Consider the following 20,281-nt stretch of genomic DNA (forward strand, 5'->3'; position numbering starts at 1 on the left):
GACCAGCTCATGCCTTTTCCAGAACAGGCAGGGGTCAAGCAGATGCAAATAACACATGTGAACTTTCACTGCCTTTACCTTGCTCATGGCTCCTGCTAAGACAGGCGCTGATGTAGTGCAGAAGCCCGGCTCTTAGCCTCCCTCATTCCTGCTGCCTGGTGCACTGCACAGATCTCAGTCTCCAGCTGTAAAACTGACATGACCCAACTGCTGTCACTGCTTTTACCACAGCCGGATAACCCCTCCCTCCATTGATCCTTCCCTCTGTATCCATGGGACAGGCCAAACACGCTCACAGCAAGAAAAAGGACTGCATTCAGGGAGCAGAATGCAAGGGCTTTCAGGAGATGAAACATCAGTCCCAGAGAGGCTGAGGCTGGGACACTGCGGGAGAAAAAAAAGGAGGCAAAAGCCCACTTGGCCCTCCCAGTCTGCCCATTTGTACAGATTTACTGTGCTGTTGCAGCACTTTTCCTGTCTGTGGTCTTCCTCCCTTTGCCTCTAGGGTCCTTTACTCCCTTTAAGTCTGTCCAATGTGTGCTTGAATACTGCTATGGTTCGGGCTTCAGGAAGCCTTTAGAACAGTGCTTTTCATCCCTCTCCTAGAGGCACATCCAGCCAGGTGGGGATTCAGCATTGCCACAATAAATTGAGACCGAGCTGCCAAGCTATACCTAGTTCCAGGAGGGAGACATTTTGGGGTGTCCTGGTTTTAAACTTACAGTACATCTCAAAGCAGTGTGGTAGTTGTGGTTAGAGAGTTGCGCAGGGACAGAAATCCCACCCATCCCTGCCAAAATCCCACCTGTCCCTGCAAGGAATCCCTCCGTCCTCCCCATCCCCCCATAAAAGTTACCTGGCCCCATAAAAAGCAGCAATTAGTTCAGAAAGTTTTGATTTTTTTTAAAGCCTTAGTTTATTTAAACAAACAATAAAATACAATCATTTTTTTAACACTCCCCTCCTCTCTATAAAAAAATATTTTTAGTAATAATCCATGAGTCACAAAGCAAGGGTGCATCTAGGAAAAGGGAGCATCATAAACACCGCAGTAAGCATTAGAATATCAATATATCCATTGTTAAACTGAAGCCAGATTAATACAGATCGATCCTGTACAGTCAACGCTAAAAGAAAATAGTCCTTTTCATACATACAGAACACAACCTCCCTACTCCTCACACTGGCCCACTTGCTTCCTTGTCCCCATTACCGCACTCTCCCTACCCCTGATCCTGTCACCATCATCTCTGTACCCTCTTATCTCTGTACCCCCTGATCCTGTCACCAGATTCTCTCCCTTCCCCTTCACCCCCATCCAACCTGCCACTTCACTCTCCCTACCTCTCTCTCTGCCCAAGGTGGAACCTTGGTTGGCCTGTTTGCCACCTTATTCTCTAACCACCTATCATCCCATGCTCCATGTCACCATTGCCTCATTCTCCCTACCCCCTCATGATGGTCGTCACCTGTCCCTTTTGCTAGTTCTCATATTAGCCATACTGCCTGCTTACTTGTCTCTGCTATTTTGTGGGGCCCCCCACCTCCTCTCCCTGTCACCTCACCTCTCCCTTCATGCTAGCTTTCACTCTTTCTTCTCCTCACCCTGGCCTGCCTGTCATTTCTCCTCCTAGCTGTCCCCCACAATTCCAAGCCCATCCCTGCCTAACCTGTGAACCAAATTGATTCTACTCTCTTTCCTCCCCCACCTGTCACATGTATGCCAATTCCCAGCACCCACCAAGCCTTTCCCCCTCCCCCACCCCCACTAACCTGACCTCAGCAACACCAGACAGCTCCTGCCAAGTGGTTTGACAGGGTAGTAGGCCCTCTCCCAGCCAGCCACCCCAGTGCCCAGGAGCTGAAACCACCTTCACCACGGCAGCAGGGAACTGTGGAGCGGGAGGTGAAGGGTTCTGGCCTGGCCTGCCCCCCCCCCCACCCCCAAGGTCCTTCCCTTCTCCAGACCCAGTTCCCACACTTACCCATGCAACTTTGGCCAGCTCAGGTGGGGGCAGGGCAGAACGCAGCTGGGCAGTGGCGTACCTAGCATATGTGACACCCGGAGCCCATCATTTTTTGACACCCCCCATCTATATCAAAATATGATTTTTAGTAACAATCCACATATCGTACAACAAGAGTGTACCTAGGAAAAGGTAGCATCTTAAACACTGCAGTGAGCCCTAGAACACCAACACATACATTGTAAAACTAAACAAGCCAGATCCCACACAGTCAATTGATCCTGTAGTCAATGCCAACTGAAAACTATGTCCTTTTCATTCACACAGAACAGAGATACACCCTCACCCAATATAGAATAATCACAAACTAAAAATAGAAATGTGTAGACAAAAGTTAAACTGAACCGCCAAGAAACCAGACTCTGCTTACAATGCAACACCACAACACCACAAAAACATAAGAACATAAGAACTGCCATCTCCGGATCAGACCTTCGGTCCATCAAGTCCAGCGATCCGCACACGCGGAGGCCCTGCCAGGTGTACACCTGGCTTAATTTATAGTCCACCATATCCTTATATGCCTCTCTTAAGGAGATATGCATCTAGTTTGCTCTTGAAGCCTAGGACGGTCGATTCCGCAATAATCTCCTCTGGGAGGGCATTCCAGGTGTCAACCACTCTCTGAGTGAAACAGAACTTCCTGACATTAGTCCTGAACCTGTCCCCCCTTAGCTTCGTTACATGTCCTCTAGTCCGTGTCAAATTGGACAATGTAAATAATCTTCTCTGCTCTATTTTGTCGATTCCTTTCAGTATTTTGAAGGTCTCGATCATATCCCCACGCAGTCTCCTTTTCTCAAGGGAGAACAATCCTAGTGTTATAAGTCTGTCCTCGTATTCCAGTTTCTCCATACCCTTCACCAGTTTTGTTGCTCGTCTCTGCACCCTCTCCAGCAGTTTTATATCCTTCTTTAGGTAGGGAGACCAATGTTGGACGCAGTATTCCAAGTGTGGTCTGACCATTGCCCTATAAAGCGGCATTATAACTTTCTCCGATCTACTCGAGATTCCTTTCTTTATCATGCCCAACATTCTATTTGCCTTCTTTGCCGCTCCGCACATTGTGCCGACGGCTTCAGGCTCCTATCTATCAGTACACCCAGGTCCTTTTCTTGTTCACTCTTCCCCAGAGTTGCACCTGACATTGTATACTCGTATTCCTTATTCTTATTGCCTAAATGCATTACCTTGCATTTCTCCACATTGAACAGTGACATGTCCCCTAATACTGTGCAAAATATAAAGACAGTAGATGTAAATTTGAAAAAACTGATACATAACAACAATCACCACTTTACAAATTAACAAATAAAAATGAAACAAATAATGAGAAATAAGAAAATACCATTTTATTGGACTAATCCATTTTTCATTTAGCTTTCAGAGGCAAAATCTTTCTTCAGAACAGTACAATATACTGCTGTTATGGTATCTGTCCTGAGGAAAGGGGTTTAGTCCAAAAAATTGCCTTATTTCCATTTCCTATTTATAAACTTTTATCAATACAGTTACAATACTACTTGATTCTAAGTAAAGCAACAAAAAAATCTTTCTACCTTTTGTCATTTCTGTTTTAATCATCTTTGCTCTCTTCTTTCTATACAGCATTTGTCCTCTCTCCCTTCCATGCAACATCTGCCCTCTCTTTGCCCCTTCCACCCAGCTTCTGCCCTCTCTCTCTACCAATTCCATCTACTGCCCACACTCTCTCTCTTCCATATGGCATCTTCCCTCTTTCTATGTCCCTTCAATAAACTGTATATCTGGGAACCCTTCTCTCCTTTGCACATGATTCATTTCAGCTTCACCCCTCTCCATTTTTCTGTCTCCACCCCCTCCCCTATGCTTTGGCATCTCTCTCTTTCTCTTCTCCTTTCCTTCCATCCTTCCCACTCCACACCATGGTGTGGTATCTCCATCTCCTCCCCTTCCCTCATGCCATGGCATCTCTTCCTCCCCCTCCATGGTCTGGTATCTCCTTTCCTTTTTTCCTTTCCTTCCCTCCCATGGACTTGGCATCTCTGGTTCCTCTCAATGGTCTTCTTTCTCCCTCCTTCCCTCTCTCTCCCCAATTGGGTGCTGCAGAAGCAGCATGTCTCCCCCCCCCCTTGCCTGTGCAGTATTTCTACCCTCCTCCCTTCCCTGTGCAACAGCAGCAGCATGTCTCCCCACTTGCCTTTGCAGCATTTCTCCCCCCCTTGCCTGTGCAGTATTTCTACCCTCCCCCTTTCCCTGTGCAGCATTTCTACCCTTCCCCCTTCCCTGCCCAGCATGTCTACCCTCCCCCCTTCCTTGCCCAGCATGTCTGGCCGGCTCTCCTGCTGAAAGCCACGGGCGTCCGCTCCTCGCGCGATCCACAACTGCCTCGGACCCCTTTCAGCGGGGAGCCAGCCAGAACATGAGCAACGGCAGTGAGCACCCACGGACACCTCTGTTTACTGCCGCTGCTGCTGGTTAAGGAAAGCAGCAGCGGCAGAATAGGGAGCGTGGCCAGCTGTGCACTAGAGAGTTGCGCAGGGACAGAAGTCCCACCCATCCCCGTGAGGAATCCCTCCATCTCCACCTGTCCCCGCAAGGAATCCCTCCGTCCCCACCCATCCAAAAACACACACCCTCCCCACCTCTTCCCCTCCCTTCCTCCATCCTCTCTCCCAAGTTCATGCCTTGTGTCCAAAAATGCACTCCCTCCCCACCTCTTTCCCTCCCTCCATCCTCTCTCCCAAGTTCATGCCTTGTGTCTAAAAACACACCCTCTCCCACGTCAGCATCTCTTTCCCTCCCTTCCTCTCTCACAAGTTCATGCCTTTTGTGTCCAAAAACACATTCCCTCCCCCACCTCAGCATCTCTTTCCCTCCCTTCCTCCATCCTCTTTCCCAAGTTCATGCCTTATGTCCAAAAATGCACTCCCTCCCCCCTTTTGTGTTCCGCGTTTGACTCCCAGCCCTCATCTTAGCAACTTTTTCAGCAAATGGAGCTCGAGCCGCGAGGCTCGTCTTCTATTTCCTGCCTGCCCTGCCTCGCACACATAGCCGACCGGAAGTCTTCCCCGATGTCAGCGCTGACATCGGAGGGCAGGCTTTGCTTAAGCCCTCCCTCCAACATCAGCGCTGACATCGGGGAAGATTTCCGGTCGGCTATGTGTGCGTGGCAGGGCAAGTAGGAACAGAAGACGAGCCTCACGGCTCAAGTTGTATTTAACCCTGAGGGTCCCCCGTCGTACCCGTTCAGCTCTCTCCTGTGCACCCCCTTGGGGCATGCACCCGGGGCAGACTGCCCCTCCCCCCACCTCCCCCTAGGTACGCCACTGCAGCTGGGAGCCAGAGAGCATTCCCACTCCTCGCTCGGGTGGCTGCACAAAGGCAACAAAAAGTGAAGCGCTGCAGCTCCCCAGAAGCAGCAACTCAGCCGCCGGCTCTCCCTCCTCTGGAGCTCATCACATAGGCAGTAAGCTCAGCACAGGCACACATTGGTTCAGCTGCAGCACAATGGGCTAATCACAAATGACCTTAGAACTCTGAGGTCATTTGTGATTGGCCTGTTGTGCTGCAGCTGAACCAATGTGTGCTTGTACTGAGCTTACTGCCTACGTGATAAGCTCCATGCCTACGTGACTTGCTGCTGATTCGTCAGGAGCTCAGCGCAGCGCCAGACCGGAAATAAGGTAGGCCTCGAGTCGGGATAGGATGGAGTCCCGTCGGCCTTCGAGGGGTCCCCGTGGGAGTCTCATGGGCCTGGGAGGAGTCCCTGTGGGATTCCCATGATCCCCGTTCCTGTGCAGACCTCTAGTTGTGGTTCCAGATTCTACATAAATAAATCAGAGCTGCAGGTGCTATAATGCAACACGATGCGATTGTCAGAAATCCTGGCCTAGCCTAAAATCTTTCTTCTGGAAGTGTATAATTTGAAAGCTCTGCATAGATGAATATGCATAAAATCACTCTCTCTTTACAGGTCAGGATTTAGGTATAGGAACACAGCCAACTGCCTAGAGCATCAACTGTTGAAAATCCCATGTACACAGGCTAAAAGAGTCCATCCACTTGCATAATGGCCATCCAGTGTTGCCCTAGACTCCCATCCCTGCTTTCTAGTCTCCAGAGGGCCCTCCTCAGCTCTCAGACCTCCAAGCGAGGATCTCTGCCCTCATCCTCCAGTCAAAATCATAAATCTGGCCCTGCTTGCATAGTCACTATGGTAATCCTGAAAAAGCCACCTGACTAGATCTGCCTCCAGGAGAGGGGTGAGAAGCGCTGCTTCAGCTCAGTAATTAAGGACGATGTATATGAATAGACTGACTCCAAATTGTAGAGTACTGTCTACAGAATGTGGTCAAATTATATATACTCCGCTCAGAAATATGAAACTCAAAAAAGGAAGGCTAAAAAGCCACCTTGTGTAGAAAGAGTTCACCTTCCAGTCATTGCGATGTTTATAACAGATTACTCTCTGAGACTAGATGGAAATTTTGTGTCAAATAGTCCAATGAATTAGTCACAACTGTTTCTATAGGCTAATTAAAGACTGCAGATAGATCAGGTTTTCAGGATAACCCTCATGAATATAAACAGATTTTCATGCACACTGTGTCACTGTATGCAAATCTATCTCATGCACACCTGGCCCGTGTGCAGCCCTCCACAATGGTCAGTGAAAAGCACTCCTTCAGAGCTTCCCTTTCTTCATCTTCATACCATTACCCCATATCATTGACGCCTGCTAGTTATTGTCATGCTTTTACACTGCATATCACATGTACACAGAACTGTACAGAGCCTCCTTAAGAGCCATTTTTATAACAGGGTTCATTATGTTGCACCTAGTTTATAAAGGCATCCTATGAGCCTGGCAGGGCCGGTTTTAGACAATGTGGGGCCCAGGGCAGAAATTAAGAAGGGGGCCTCCCCCCCTTTGTGATCGTACCACCATTACTACCATACATAACACAACTTTAGTTAAATTCTTTATGGTGGGGGGAGGAAACACCTACGTCAACAGTAAAGGTACTATAGGGTCATTGAACACAGCAGGGAAGGACCTTTCTACTGTGTCTCTGAAAAATGTAGTAATTTATTCCATTTGAAAGTTATCACCTTATTTTCCATTTTTTATTTATATTTAATTTATAATATACGATTTGTAATAAGTCAATTTTAAAAATTTATACCTGCTATTTTTATATTTTCCACAGTACAAGAAGAAATAAGTCACTGTTTCTCTTTCTGTGGTGTTGCATGCAGTGTCTGGCTTCATAAGGGTTCCATTTAATTTTTGTCTACATATGTTGTATTTTTATCTATTAACCTTAAGAGTAGAATAGCACAGCTATGACTCTACTTTATCCTGGTCTGGCCATTTAATTTTTCTAATCATGTTGATTCAAGTCTCTAGTTTCTGCCTTCCTCCGTCTTCTCTCTTAACTCTGTCGTGCCAGGGTTTCCTGTCCATTTGTCATTCTCTCTTCTCCCGTCTTCACTTCCTTCATTACATCTATCTCCAGCACTGATCTTTTCCTTTCCGTTCTTCCATTTATTTTTCTGCCTCTCTGTTTAGATTTCATTACTACTACACAATACTTAAATTTCTCTCTTTTTATCACATCTACCTACAACAGCTTCATCTCTTTCCCTCACCCTGGACATCCCCTTCCTCATATTTCTCAGAATTTCATTAAATGTCCTCCTATTCCTTCCGACCAGTCTCCCCTTCCCTCCTGTTTCCCCTCTCTCTCTCTCTCTCTCTTTTCCATGAGAGAAAAAGTGTTGCCCTTTTACCACCTCCCTCCCATTTCTTCCAGCATCTCCTCTCTCTCCCTCCTCCACTAAAGTCATCCAGGATCTCCTCTGTCTCTCCCTCTCTTACACCCCTACAACATCTATTTCTTTCTCCATCTACAGTGCCATTTTGTGTCTCATCCTCGGCATTACCCTATCTGTCTTCCCCCTCTCCCCTCCATTTAGCATCAACTGTCTCTTTCCCAATACTCCTGTCCCACTCTTTTTTTTCCTTTCTCCATCATGACCCTGGCATGTGGCATCCCCTGGAGGCCTACCCAAATGGTATTTGGGGTAAGCTCAATGCATATGCATGAAACCAATTTGCATCTCATGCATATTCCTTAACTCTCTCCTGGGTCAGCTACTCTTCTTTCAATTGTCTTTGGGGTCCAGGTTCTAGCTGCCTCCCCATCTCTGCCCTAGTAGTTCCGCTCGTAGAGGAAGGAAGCTGTCGCTGCTGGAGCAAATGGGTTGCTGCTAACATGTCCCACTGCCAGCCCCGAAGCTTGAGGAGCGCTCGGTAAGCAATCAGTGGTAAGGAATCCCCCTCCGGTCTCATCTCTCTTCCCCTCACTCACCGTATTGTCAAATTATCTTTTTCTCTTCCTCCTGAGCCCCACACCTACAAGGGGACATCGACGGCCTGGAGAGGCAAGGTAGACTTCCCTTCCTTTGACTCATTTACTGCTCTCTCTCCCACCGCTGCCAAAGCCTGTAAACAAATTTAGCACATGCTGAAGGCTCTAACAGTGCGCGTACCACTGACGGCTTCCCTCCTCCATCCTCCAATCATGATGTAACTTCCCATTTCGTTGATGGAGGAGGAGGGAATTAGATACTTAGAACTTCCCTATCTGTCCCGAAGGCTCATAATCCAACTAAAGTACCTGAGTAACAATTATTGAAATAGTAAAGATATAACAAAAGTTCTAGAATGGTGAGGGAAGGGTACAATTTACATAATACAAAAGAAAAATTAAAAGAATAAAATTAAAAAGAATAAAGAATAAAATTAAAATAAATAAAAAACATCAGGGTCCCAAAGCAAGACAGAATAGAAGTCCGCTAGCCTGTAATAACTGGCCGAAGGTGATCACTGGATCCCAATCGTGGGCAAGGGCTAACGGCTGAAGATTGCAGGGCAACATTTGCAGGCTCTCCCTCCACAGACTCCCTGACATCTGATGTACCGGGTCCGGCCAACTCCTGCGATCCTCCACTTTCGGCCCCAACCAGCTGTTTTCTCTCCCTTCCAGCACCAGAATTGAATCCTGGTCAGTCTGTGGTGGAAGGTGGCTCTTCAGAAGCACCGCATCCAAGCTCACTCTGATGTGCCTTCCTCCTTCCAACCAGCCTGACTCCAATGGCGGAAAATCTTGTTCTTCAGCAGCACCTCTTGATTTGAGGGAAGAGAAAAGATCCACCACCGCCTGTGAAGAGGAGCTCCATGCAAAAAATTTGTTGTCATTGTTGGATTTTCACTATACTTGGATCATTGAGAAGGTCAATTACCATACCATTTATCACCAATTAAAACAAAAATTAAGTTATTTATTTCAGTATTTATATATCACTTATAGCCTAAATGGTAAACTCATGTACTCAGGCATTTTTCCTTATCTGACCTGGAGCAAGGGGAGATTGAGTGACTTGCCCAGAGTCAGAAGGAGCAGTGTAGGATTTCAACCCACAACCTCAGGATGCCGAGGCACTGCACCACACACTCCCTTCTGTCTAACTTAGAGTACCGTTACTAAAATCAAGGTCTTAGTGCATGCTAAGTTTTAATATGCTGCTAAATTAGCTGCGTGCATAAATCTTTACTCAAAATTTCACTAACCTCTTTAATTTAGGATCGTAAGAGGTGGGTGGCTGAATAGAACTAACCTTAACCACTGTGAAAAGCATTGGCTAAATCCTAAAACCTTTCCCTTCCTCTATAACCAAGCTGGATGCATCTTATTTCAATTTTATTTGGCTCTATCCATAAAACTACAATGAAAGTTAAATCAGTATTGTTCAGCAGAGAATCAAGTAAATAATCTTCTACTACTACTATTAATTATTTCTAGAGCGCTACCAGACGTACGCAGCGCTGTGCAGAGTCACAAAGAATCTGAGTGTTAAAATTGAAATACAGCACTCACTTTGCAAAATCTTCAGCTAAGTTATGAGGTTCTAGGCAGTTGCCTGGTTTGTCAACCCTTAAAGCCATCACTGATACTGGGATTGACAAGCTCTGAATAGGATAAAGAATGTTTTGCTTTCATGAAATCTCTAGTTTGTGTCTGTGTGCTATTTTGACAATCACAAGGGGTTTTATATCCAGTAAAATGTGACTTCCTCATTAGATCAGCACTGTACAACATTGGTAGCTGTAATGGCTCTGGGGAAAAAATGGGAGTCTTTGTAGGCTGTGGGAATGGAGTTGTTTTGTGGTACAAAAGATGATTTTATTTTTGGTTTAGCTTTGGGAATTTTGGTGACAGCTTTGGGGATTTGAATATGCAGCATCTCTTCCCTCTTCCTTTTGATGTTGGACACATTGCAGTAAAAAATGCAGTTCTGTTTCTCCAATATTGCATTGCTGCTGTTCCAAATGTGGATATTTTTGCTCCTGGTCTGTGGGTCCTTATTCGGTGACAGTCTGTCTGGGTTTTGTATCTGATCATGGTGAGAGATTTAATTTCTATTGTGCTGTGCCCCCTTTTGAGGGAAATTTTTGTGAATGCTGGGTACATTTACAGAACTGGATCTCTTGGGGTTTATTCTGACATCCAGTCCCATAGTCTTCAGGCTTTACTCCCCTATAGGGATAAATGAACTTGCTTAAACAGGGAGGAAGTATTACACAGGCCAACAATAAATTTTTTTTTCTTGGTGCCTTGGGTTTTTGACCTGTTCCTGGAGCTATTTGGGGCACCGATTCAGAAAATTGCATTGGATAGATTGCATCAGCTCTAGTTTCTTAGATATCGTTGCTTTTTATGCCTTTGGGATAGTAGAGCCAAACATGAGCAGTGGGCAAAAAAAAAAGGATTCGCCTCCAAGGGAATATATGGTGGTTGTAACCTCTTTCTACCATGAGTTGCACTGGCTCCCCATGGAGGCACACATTATCTTTAGACTGGGATGCATATGCTATAAAGTCACCTATGGCCAAGCCCCACTTTATTTAACTGATAGATTTTCAATTGCATCCCATAAGAATATTAGAAAATCGCATGCTCTGTTTGTATTTCCTTCTGTTAAAGGCTGTAAAGGCAAAAAATTCCGTGATCATCTGCTTTCATTTCAAGCAGCTTTTCATGACAAAGACTTTCGTTCACTGTTACTTACTTCTCACTCTTATGAACACTTTAGGAAACAATTTGAGTCTTATCTTTTCCCTAAGTACTTGTCCAAGTAGTTATCTATGGCCCTTTCTTGTAGATTATGTAATTTATGTGAACCTCATTGAACTTATGGTTATGCATTATCGAAATACGATGTTATGTTATGTTGGAGGACAAAATATAATCAATGAACCTGGACATAAGAGACCCCATAGACATCATCTATCTCGACTTTCAAAAAGCCTTTGACAAGGTACCTCATGAGCGGCTACTTAGGAAACTGGAACCACGGGGTGGAAAGGGACATACATAGATGGGTTAAACACTGGTTGGCAGACAGAAAGCAGAGGGTTGCAGTGAAGAGCCACTACTCGGACTGGAGAAGGGTAACAAGCGGTGTCCCACAGGGGTCTGTGCTCGGGCCGCTGCTGTTCAATGTATTTATAAATGACCTGGAAGCGGGGACAAAGTGTGAAGTTATAAAATTCGCAGATGACACTAAACTCTGTAGAAGGGTTAAAACTATAGGGGAATGTGATGAACTACAAAGAGACCTGACAACATTGGAGGAGTGGGCGAACAAATGGCAGATGAGCTTCAATATAGAGAAATGCAAGGTCATGCATATAGGGAAAAAGAACCCGATGTTCAGCTACAAAATGGGGGGGCTGGTACTGGGGGAAAGTAACCTTGAAAAGGACTTGGGAGTGTTGGTGGATACAACAATGAAACCAACGGCGCAATGTGCGGCAGCTTGAAGAAAGCAAACAGAATGTTGGGTATTATCAAGAAGGGTATTGCAACAAGAATAAAGGAAGTCATCCTACCGCTGTATCGAGCGATGGTGCGCCCACATCTGGAGAACTGTGTCCAATATTGGTGGCCGTACCTTAAGAAGGATATGGCGATACTTGAGAGGGTCCAGAGGAGAGCGACATGAATGATTAAGGATATGGAGAACCTTTCATACGCTGAGAGGTTAGAGAGGCTGGGGCTCTTCACCCTGGAGAAGCAGATACTCAGAGGTGACATGATAGCGACTTACAAGATTATGAAAGGTATAGAGAGGGTGGAGAGGGACAGGTTCTTCAGCGTACTAGGAACTACAAAAACAAGAGGGCACTCAAAGAAATTGAAATGGGACAGATTTAGAACCAATGCCAGAGGGTGGTGGATACCTGGAATGCACTCCCAGAAGATGTAATAGGACAGACTACATTAAGGGGTTTCAAAGAGGGACTAGATAAATTCCTGAAAGATAAGGGGATTGAGGGCTACAGATAAAGGAGAAAACAGGAGCAAAAAGGGCAAAGATAAAGAGGGAAGAAGAGGGTTTTCAGGATATAAGGAAGTAGGAATCCAAGGGTTAGACAAAAGATCACTTACAGGTCATGGACCTGATGGGCCGCCGCAGGAGCGGATCGCTGGGCTCGATGGACCCTTGGTCTGACCTAGCGGAGGCAAATTCTTAACCTTTGGTAGCATGAGATAGAATCATACTGCCACCACTACATATAAAGCTAGGCCTGATGAAACAATTTGTAAAGGCTTTGAATAAAGATGGTTTGTACATTGAATACATGGAGAGGCATAATCAAAAGAAATACCTAAGCCTGATTCAGATGGATAGCACTCAGAGTTGGCAGTGGAAAAATGCCCATTCTTGAAAATACGTCTAGAATATTTTTTCCAAAAATAGTCTATCTGGACGTCCAGGCTATTGTTCATCCAGAATGCCAGTACATCCATCTTTATACCACATTTTCAACCAAAATTTTGTCCAAATCCCAAATGCCCAGAACAAGACCATTTGGAAGTGGGAGGGGCCAATCTTGCAATGGACTGGCCACCTAGACATGGCAACAGAGCAGTAAGACACTTACAGGGCACTGCTGTGAACTTAACAAAAAGGGTGCCACAAACATCTCACCACAACACCCTTGCAGGTCATGGTGAGCCCCCCAAAACCCACCTGTCTACAACCCCAATAGCCTTTATGGCTGCAGGTGGCACCTATATGGCAGTAGAGTAGGGTTTTGGGGGGGATTGCATTTTCCATCATGAATGTAGTGGTTAATGTGGCTTATGGGCCTGGGTCCTCCTCTCTATGGATCACTAGCCCACCCCCCAGGCTACTTAAGACACCTGTATGCAGTTCTACTAGGCTTTCCTAAAACAGATGTTGATTTTCCGGAGTCAGGTATGAACTTTTTTATTTTGATATTTGTGGCAGTGTGACGGGGTCAGTGATTTGGAGTGTGTGTGTGTGTGGGGGGGGGCTTTAGATTGTCTCTGCAGTGGTTATCTAGTCACTTTGGATACCTTTTTACCATTTATACCTGCTTTTACACAGTCTAAGTCACAACGTATAAGTTTTGTCCAGGAAGTCTCATGAAATATTCGATTATCCCTTCAGGACAACTAAGTCTAGGTCAGCCCATATTGCGCCCAAATAACACCCACTTGGATGACCTGTCTTTTAGGTCGTCCAAGTGCCGACTTGAGCAGGTTTTTAGACATGTTTAAGTTTCAATTATGAGCCCATAGCGCATATGTTACCTGGACTTACCATGGAAAAACTAAAGGCAGGAATTTTTGATGGTCCACAGATCAGACATCTTAAAAAATGACTCACATTTCATAGCATCAATTGAATGAAATCAAATCATGTGCCTGGTCTTCATTTGTTCTTGTTGTGAAAAAAACTTTCTTGGCAACAAGAAGGCAGACAACTACACACAATTAGTACAGGAAATGCTCTTTCATTTCAACAGGCTTGGCTGTAACATGAATGTTAAGTCCATTATCTGCACAGTCACTTATTAGATCACTTTCCAGAGAACCTTAGCGACTTAAGCGAAGAGCAAGGTGAAAGATTTCACCAAGACATAAAAACAATGGAAGCTAGATACCAAGGAAGAAGGGATGCACACATGATGGCAGACTATTGTTGGAATCTTTTGCGGGATTATCCTGGCAGATTAGAAGTCTTACAAACGGAGCTTCTTGTGTGTCGAATAACTGGAAAGTTTGTATCATAAACTTGTGCTTTTGGTATGAAATAAGTAGATTTTCAAGGTGTACTCTTTTCTTTTAATTTTTAATATGTTTCCTTCATGCTTAAAAGATAATAATTTAAACACTACATTAAAATATCCTGATTTTTTAATGGGCGAGCAGAGCAAAGAGTGGTATATGGCTCATGTTATGTATCTCAAAAACTAGAGCTGATAGGAGAAAACTGGTGCCATTTTTGGAATCAGCAGGTCAAATATACCCAGAAACAGGTCTAACATTTGTGGCACCAAAATGAATGTTGGCCAGTGCTATCATTATTTGATTTTTTTTAGCCCATTCTCTCAAAGGAGCTCAAAATGGGTTATAAATCAGGTACTCAAGCATTTTCCCTATCTGTCCTAGCAGGCTCACAGTTTAGCTAATGTACCTGGGGCAGTGAAGGATTAAGTGACTTCCCCAGGGTCTCAAGGAGTAGCATAAGGTTTGAACCCACAACCTCAGTGTGCTGAGGCTGTTAGCTCTAACCAGTAAGCCATACCCTCATCTACTTCTGTTTCTTAAAAATGTTTAATATGATACGGCAAAAAGATTATTGTGCCTTGGAAAATTATTTTGGATTTTATGGGAAGCATAATTTGAGGATGAAGCAATCTGGAAAAAAAAATAAATAAATAAGAGGGCCCAAACCCCACCCCATAGATGGCTAAAGCACCTCTGCCTTGCTCTTCGTGAAATGAAATTCCCAGGCTTTATCCTGTAGGTTCTCTTGACAAGATTGTAAGCTCTATGGAGAAGGCACTGATTCATATGTATTGTATTTGAAGAAAGCTGTGTACATCTAGTAATCAAAACAACGCAGAGTAGCTGCAGCGCATCAGCTCCCACACTTTCAATTGCTCCTCGTCATGAATACTACCACCTCAATAAATGGTCATGCATTTACCCCACATCCGCTTAGGTTCATGACCTTTGACCTTGGTCAATCACCCTCCAATTTTTATTGCACTACTACTACTATTATTTCTATAGTGCAACCAGATGTACGCAATGCTGTACAGAGTCACAAAGAAGACAGCAAAAGGTTTAAGTTGTCTGCTTTCACACACTCTCCTCTCCACCAAAGCCATTTTTCCTTTAAAGCTTACTAATCTCCTTCTGATTGTCCTCTTCCCACTTAAAGAAATATTCCCCTCCCCAATTGCACATGCACTCTCCCCAGCAAATAACACACTAGTCATCCCCTTGAACCTCATTTACCAAAAATATCCAAACTCCTAAATAAGCATCTCCCTTAGGTATCCACTTAACTGATTCCTTCAAAGTTAGGTATCTTTCTTCAGTGGCCTATATTGTTTTCCCCACTGAACCTTGTAACTACTTGAACCCTGTCAAGTTATTCTATCGATAAATCCAGATATCTTATACTTGTATTTCTATACCACAACATGTAATTTACTTAAATCGTTGTAATGTAATTCTCTCGGTAATGTCTTGATCTCTTTTAATTGTAATCCGCTTAGAACCGCAAGGCACAGGCGGAATAGAAATCACTAATGTAATGTAATGTAAATAGTGTATTTCCTAACGAGAGCAGGGTGAGGATGAATACAAATGAAGACCATGTATGATGGCTCCCTGATGAGTTCTAGATACAAGCAGAGGTTGTGCAGGGAAGGAGAAACAGCAAGGAATATGGAACATGCTGGGATGTATGTGTTTGTGCAGAACTGCCAAACACTTGAAAGCAATAACCAGAAAGGGTAGCCTAGTGTGCCTGCCCACTGCTTCAGGTCGCCTCAAAGATGTCTCCAATATGACGCAGTTGTCTGAACCTGGCCCCTCCTCCTCTTAACCTCTCCCCGGGCTGGACCACCTTTTCCAGGATGCAAAATGTCATAGGCTTCCCAGCAACCCTCTTCCACCATACTGAGCTGCTGACCCCGCTCTGAGACTCAGAGGAAGTGCAGGCCACGGCACACCCCTTCCTGCACAGAGGAACAGAGTTGTGTACAAGCCACAGCTGCTTCCTTTGAGGAATCGGCCAAAACTCCACACCCCTAGCTAGAGGAGAGTTGGAGGGAGGGGGCAAAGGGAAGAGGGCAGGGGGGTGCTAAGAGGTAACCCTTGCTGTTTATGAGGGCTGTGATGTGACCTGGACTTCCCTGTGGAAATCTCCCATCCAGAACTACTGATGTCAGCTTCTTTTCCTTAAACAGAAGGAGTTTCCTGAGCTCTACAGCAGTCATCACTGCTTGCTTTGGCTCCTACTCAAAGCCAACCATTGTTTCGAGATTCAGGTTTCAGCACTGTTTAGATAGCAGCAGCTACACAAAACCCCATGAAGCATTTCTCTTTCTTCCCCTACATCTTCAAAATAAACGAGAAGGGCACAACTGGTTATTGCTGGTTAACAAAGGGTTAAATCAGAACCAGTATGTGTGACTGCTCGTCAATGCTTTTGGTATGGATGCGGCAGAGACTGTGCCCCTGGTCAGGGCTGGATTAACACGATATTGGGCCTTAAGCAAACATAGAATTGTGAGTTCCTTTACCATAGAGCAGGGCTGTCCAACCTGCGGCCCCGTGAAGTATTTTGTGCGGTGTCAGGTCAAAAGCGTGCCGGGACAAAGGCGCGCCCAGACAATTGAGCGCAGCATGCGCCGCCGCGCCATTCTAAATTACTGTTTTTAGCGCTCCGACGGGGGTGTGTGTGGGGGGGAACCCCCCCACTTTACTTAATAGACATCGCGCTGCGTTGTGGGGGCGTTGTGGGGGATTGTAACCCCCCACATTTTACTGAAAACTTCACTTTTTCCCTGTTTTTAGGGGAAAAGTTCAGTTTACAGTAAAATGTGGAGGGTTACAATCCCCCAAACCCCCCATAACGCCGGCGCGATGTCTATTAAGTAAACTGGGGGGGTTCCCCAACAAAACCCCCCGTCGGAGCCCCTAAAAACTGTAATTTTGAGCGGCGCGGCGGCGCGCGCTGCGCTCAATTGTCGGCGCGCGCTTTTGTCTTTCGCGCCATTGTCTATGAACCATTTTGTGCGGCCCCGGTCGAAGGCGATGCAGAGTTTTCCTCCGCTGCCCCCAGGTGTTTACCGTCTTGCCGGCTCCCTCCTCTGTCTTGCTGCAGCGTTTGCGCAGCCCCAGGATAATTTTTTTCAGCCAATGCGGCCCAGGGAAGCCAAAAGGTTTGACACCCCTGCCACAGAGCCTCACTTACTTTGTTCACTCCTCCCCCCCTTTCACGATGTTCCCTCCTATATTTCATCTGCCCAGTAGAACCAGGGAAAGTGCAGAGCCTAGCTTTAGGCATGATGTAAATAACAGTTTGTGAGTGAGAATGGGGGACTAGACACGCACATGCTAACAGCTTTATAATGTTTGAAATGTACTGATGATCCTTTTCATACCAGGGTAAATCAAAAGGTAAAGGCAAAATACATTTAACGGCTTTAATAGAAGGAACTGAGCTATTGAACATATCACTTTTCCACATAGTCCCCGTGCAAGACGACACATTGTATCGTTCAACTAGCTGCTGCATTCCTGCAGAGAAGAAGTTTTGCGGCTGCTCCCGAAGCCATGTGTGCACTGCTTTCTTTTTACTTCATCATCAGAGGTGAATCTGTGACCTCGCAGCGTCTCCTTCAGTGGACCGAAGATGTGATAATCACTAGGTGCCAGATGTGGGCTGTAAAGAGGATGTGGAAGATGTTCGAACCCAAGCTGTTGCACTGTCTCTTCTGTCGCTGCTGCTATATATAAAGTACATTGTCATGGTGCAGCAAGACTGTTTTGGACAATTTTCGCCTTATTTTGCAGCAATGCACAGTAATTTTCACTGTTCATTGCCCATGTCCTTGGAAATGCACCAGAATAGGCCCCTTTATATCCCAAAAGAAGGTCAGCATGATTTTCTTGGAGGAGGGCTGATGTTTGAATTTCTTCTTCACTGGCGAAGACAGATGTCTCCACTCCATGCTTTGTCTTTTGATCTCCGGGTCGTAGTGATACATCCATGTCTCCTCATCGGTGACAATTTTCTCCAGAATACTCAGATCTTCTTCATACCGTCTCAGGAACTGGGTCGCAACCTCCACATGCTGTTGCTTATGCAGATTAGTAAGCTGTTTGGGAACCCGTCGTGGGCAGACTTTCCTGTATCCCAAGTCATCATGCATTATGGCAAATGCAGATCCCTAGCCAATATCCAAATTTGCAGCCAACTGAGACACCGTTATCCATCGGTCTTCTCCAGAGCATCCGCCCTGTCAATGTGCTCTTGTCTGCACGATGCTGATGGGCGACCAGAACAACCTTCATTGGTTATACCTGTTATTCCCACTTTAAAACTTTTTTTACCCACTCATAAACCTTTGATTGATTCATGGTGCTATGTATATACTGAATCAATATCATTAGGATAAAAACATATTGATAAATCTTGCAGTGTAACTATGTCAAATTTATCCTGTAAACTGCATATTATGTATATTGGTATTAGATAAAAACAAAAGGAATTGACCCCAAAATATCCACAAAGAAGAAAATCCAGAGAAAAAAAAAAAAATTAAAAAAAACTCTGTGGAGTGATGTTCCTAAATGGACTTTATTTGAAAGTGTCAAAGTTCCAAAGGTACACTGAAATCATCCACATAAAATAATTTCATCCACATAAAAATGAATCATCCACATAAAAGCCTTAAAGGACCTAGTCCGCTAGGGATACAGGACTCAACACGGTCCGCGTTTCGACAAAAAGTCTTCTTCAGGGGTCCCTGGGGGTCCTATAAAGGTGAATACGTGGAAAACAATTGTGTGGTGAGCCGGAAGTGAGACACTGCTTGCATTTGCAATAGAAGAAGACTTTTTGTCGAAACTCAGACCGTGTTGGGTCATATATCCCTAGCGGACTAGGTCCTTTAAGGCTCTTATGTGGATGATTCATTTTTATGTGGATGAAATTATTTTATGTGGATGATTTCAGTGCACCTTTGGAACTTTGACACTTTCAAATAAAGTCCATTTAGGAACATCGTCACTCCACAGAGTTTTTTTGGTTTTATTGGTATTAGATCCCTAGTATGTGTCAAATTAGGATAAATCCAGTGCAAATCATAACCTGTTAACTATATATTATGTATGTTTAACCTGTAACCTGTTCTGAGCTCTTTGGGGGAAACCAGGATAGAAAACTAATTAAATAGATATCCAACGGTGAATTTCCAAAGGTTTCACTCCCTCTGCCCAAAGAAAGCGCACTACTGTACGTTGTTCAATGGTGCAATCTTGAAATGGAGCGTCCATGTTTCCGATCTTGTGGCTGCCACATGACTAAAGGCCGAGCACTGCACTGTGTGTGCATGAACTGACCAACAGGCAATGCATGAGTAAATATGTTTGCATTTCGCTAGCTCTGTTCCGGTTATTGCATAATTTTACACTTGTCTTTAATTTTTGATTGACCCTTGTATGTTTAACTGTAATCCGTTTTAACATTTTTAAAAATAAAATAATAATAAATGGAGTGGCTTGATGGTTAGAGCTGGAGAGCTGCCAAGTTCCAGGAAGCAGATTCCAAAAGAGAGATTTTAAGCCAGTCCTGGATTTCCGACAACCTTCTCCTGGTGCATTATTGGACCTGCAGCTAGAGCTGCCAAGTTACTCATTTCCAGGAGGGATCATTTTGGGGCTGGTCCTTGTTTTAAACTTATATAATAATAATAATAATTTTATTTCTTATATACCGCTGTACCGTGAAGTTCTAAGCGGTTTACAGTAGAAACAGAAGAAATGCAATAAGTAAGATTAATTAAGATGAAGAGAGAGTACTTAGAGTTCCCTGACTGTCCCAAAGGCTCACATTCTTGCTAAAGTACTTGAGAAAAATAAATTAGTTAGGTTATACATTATACATTATATATTGTTCAAGGCGGAATACAAATTATAGGAGATTTGGACATTACCAAAAGAATTGTGTAATAAAGATTATCTAGATAAATTACATAACAGTGATTCATGTACATTACAAAGCAGTGTGGGATTTGTAGCTTCCGATTCTACCCATTGAAATCAAAGCTGCAGGTTCTGTAATTCATCAGGATAAAGTCAATATAA

The 20,281-nt window shown here is 44.6% G+C and overlaps 1 protein-coding gene across 2 annotated transcripts in view; it reads right to left on the reverse strand.

Annotated features, from left to right (window-relative positions):
• TNS2 (tensin 2) overlaps nt 1-20,281 on the reverse strand; it is a 274,519-nt gene that overhangs the window by 235,022 nt on the left and 19,216 nt on the right. The window contains exon 1 of one of the 2 annotated variants that reach the window (XM_033936280.1): nt 79-178. The exons of the other annotated variant lie outside the window; for it this stretch is intronic. Within the exon in view, the coding sequence (XP_033792171.1) occupies nt 79-87 (9 nt within the window). The 5' untranslated portion in view covers nt 88-178. Of the gene's footprint in view, nt 1-78; nt 179-20,281 lie in introns of those variants that run through there. 2 annotated transcript variants of the gene reach the window in all.

This window comes from Geotrypetes seraphini, chromosome 3, assembly GCF_902459505.1.
Source record: "Geotrypetes seraphini chromosome 3, aGeoSer1.1, whole genome shotgun sequence".
Lineage (NCBI taxonomy): Eukaryota > Metazoa > Chordata > Amphibia > Gymnophiona > Dermophiidae > Geotrypetes > Geotrypetes seraphini.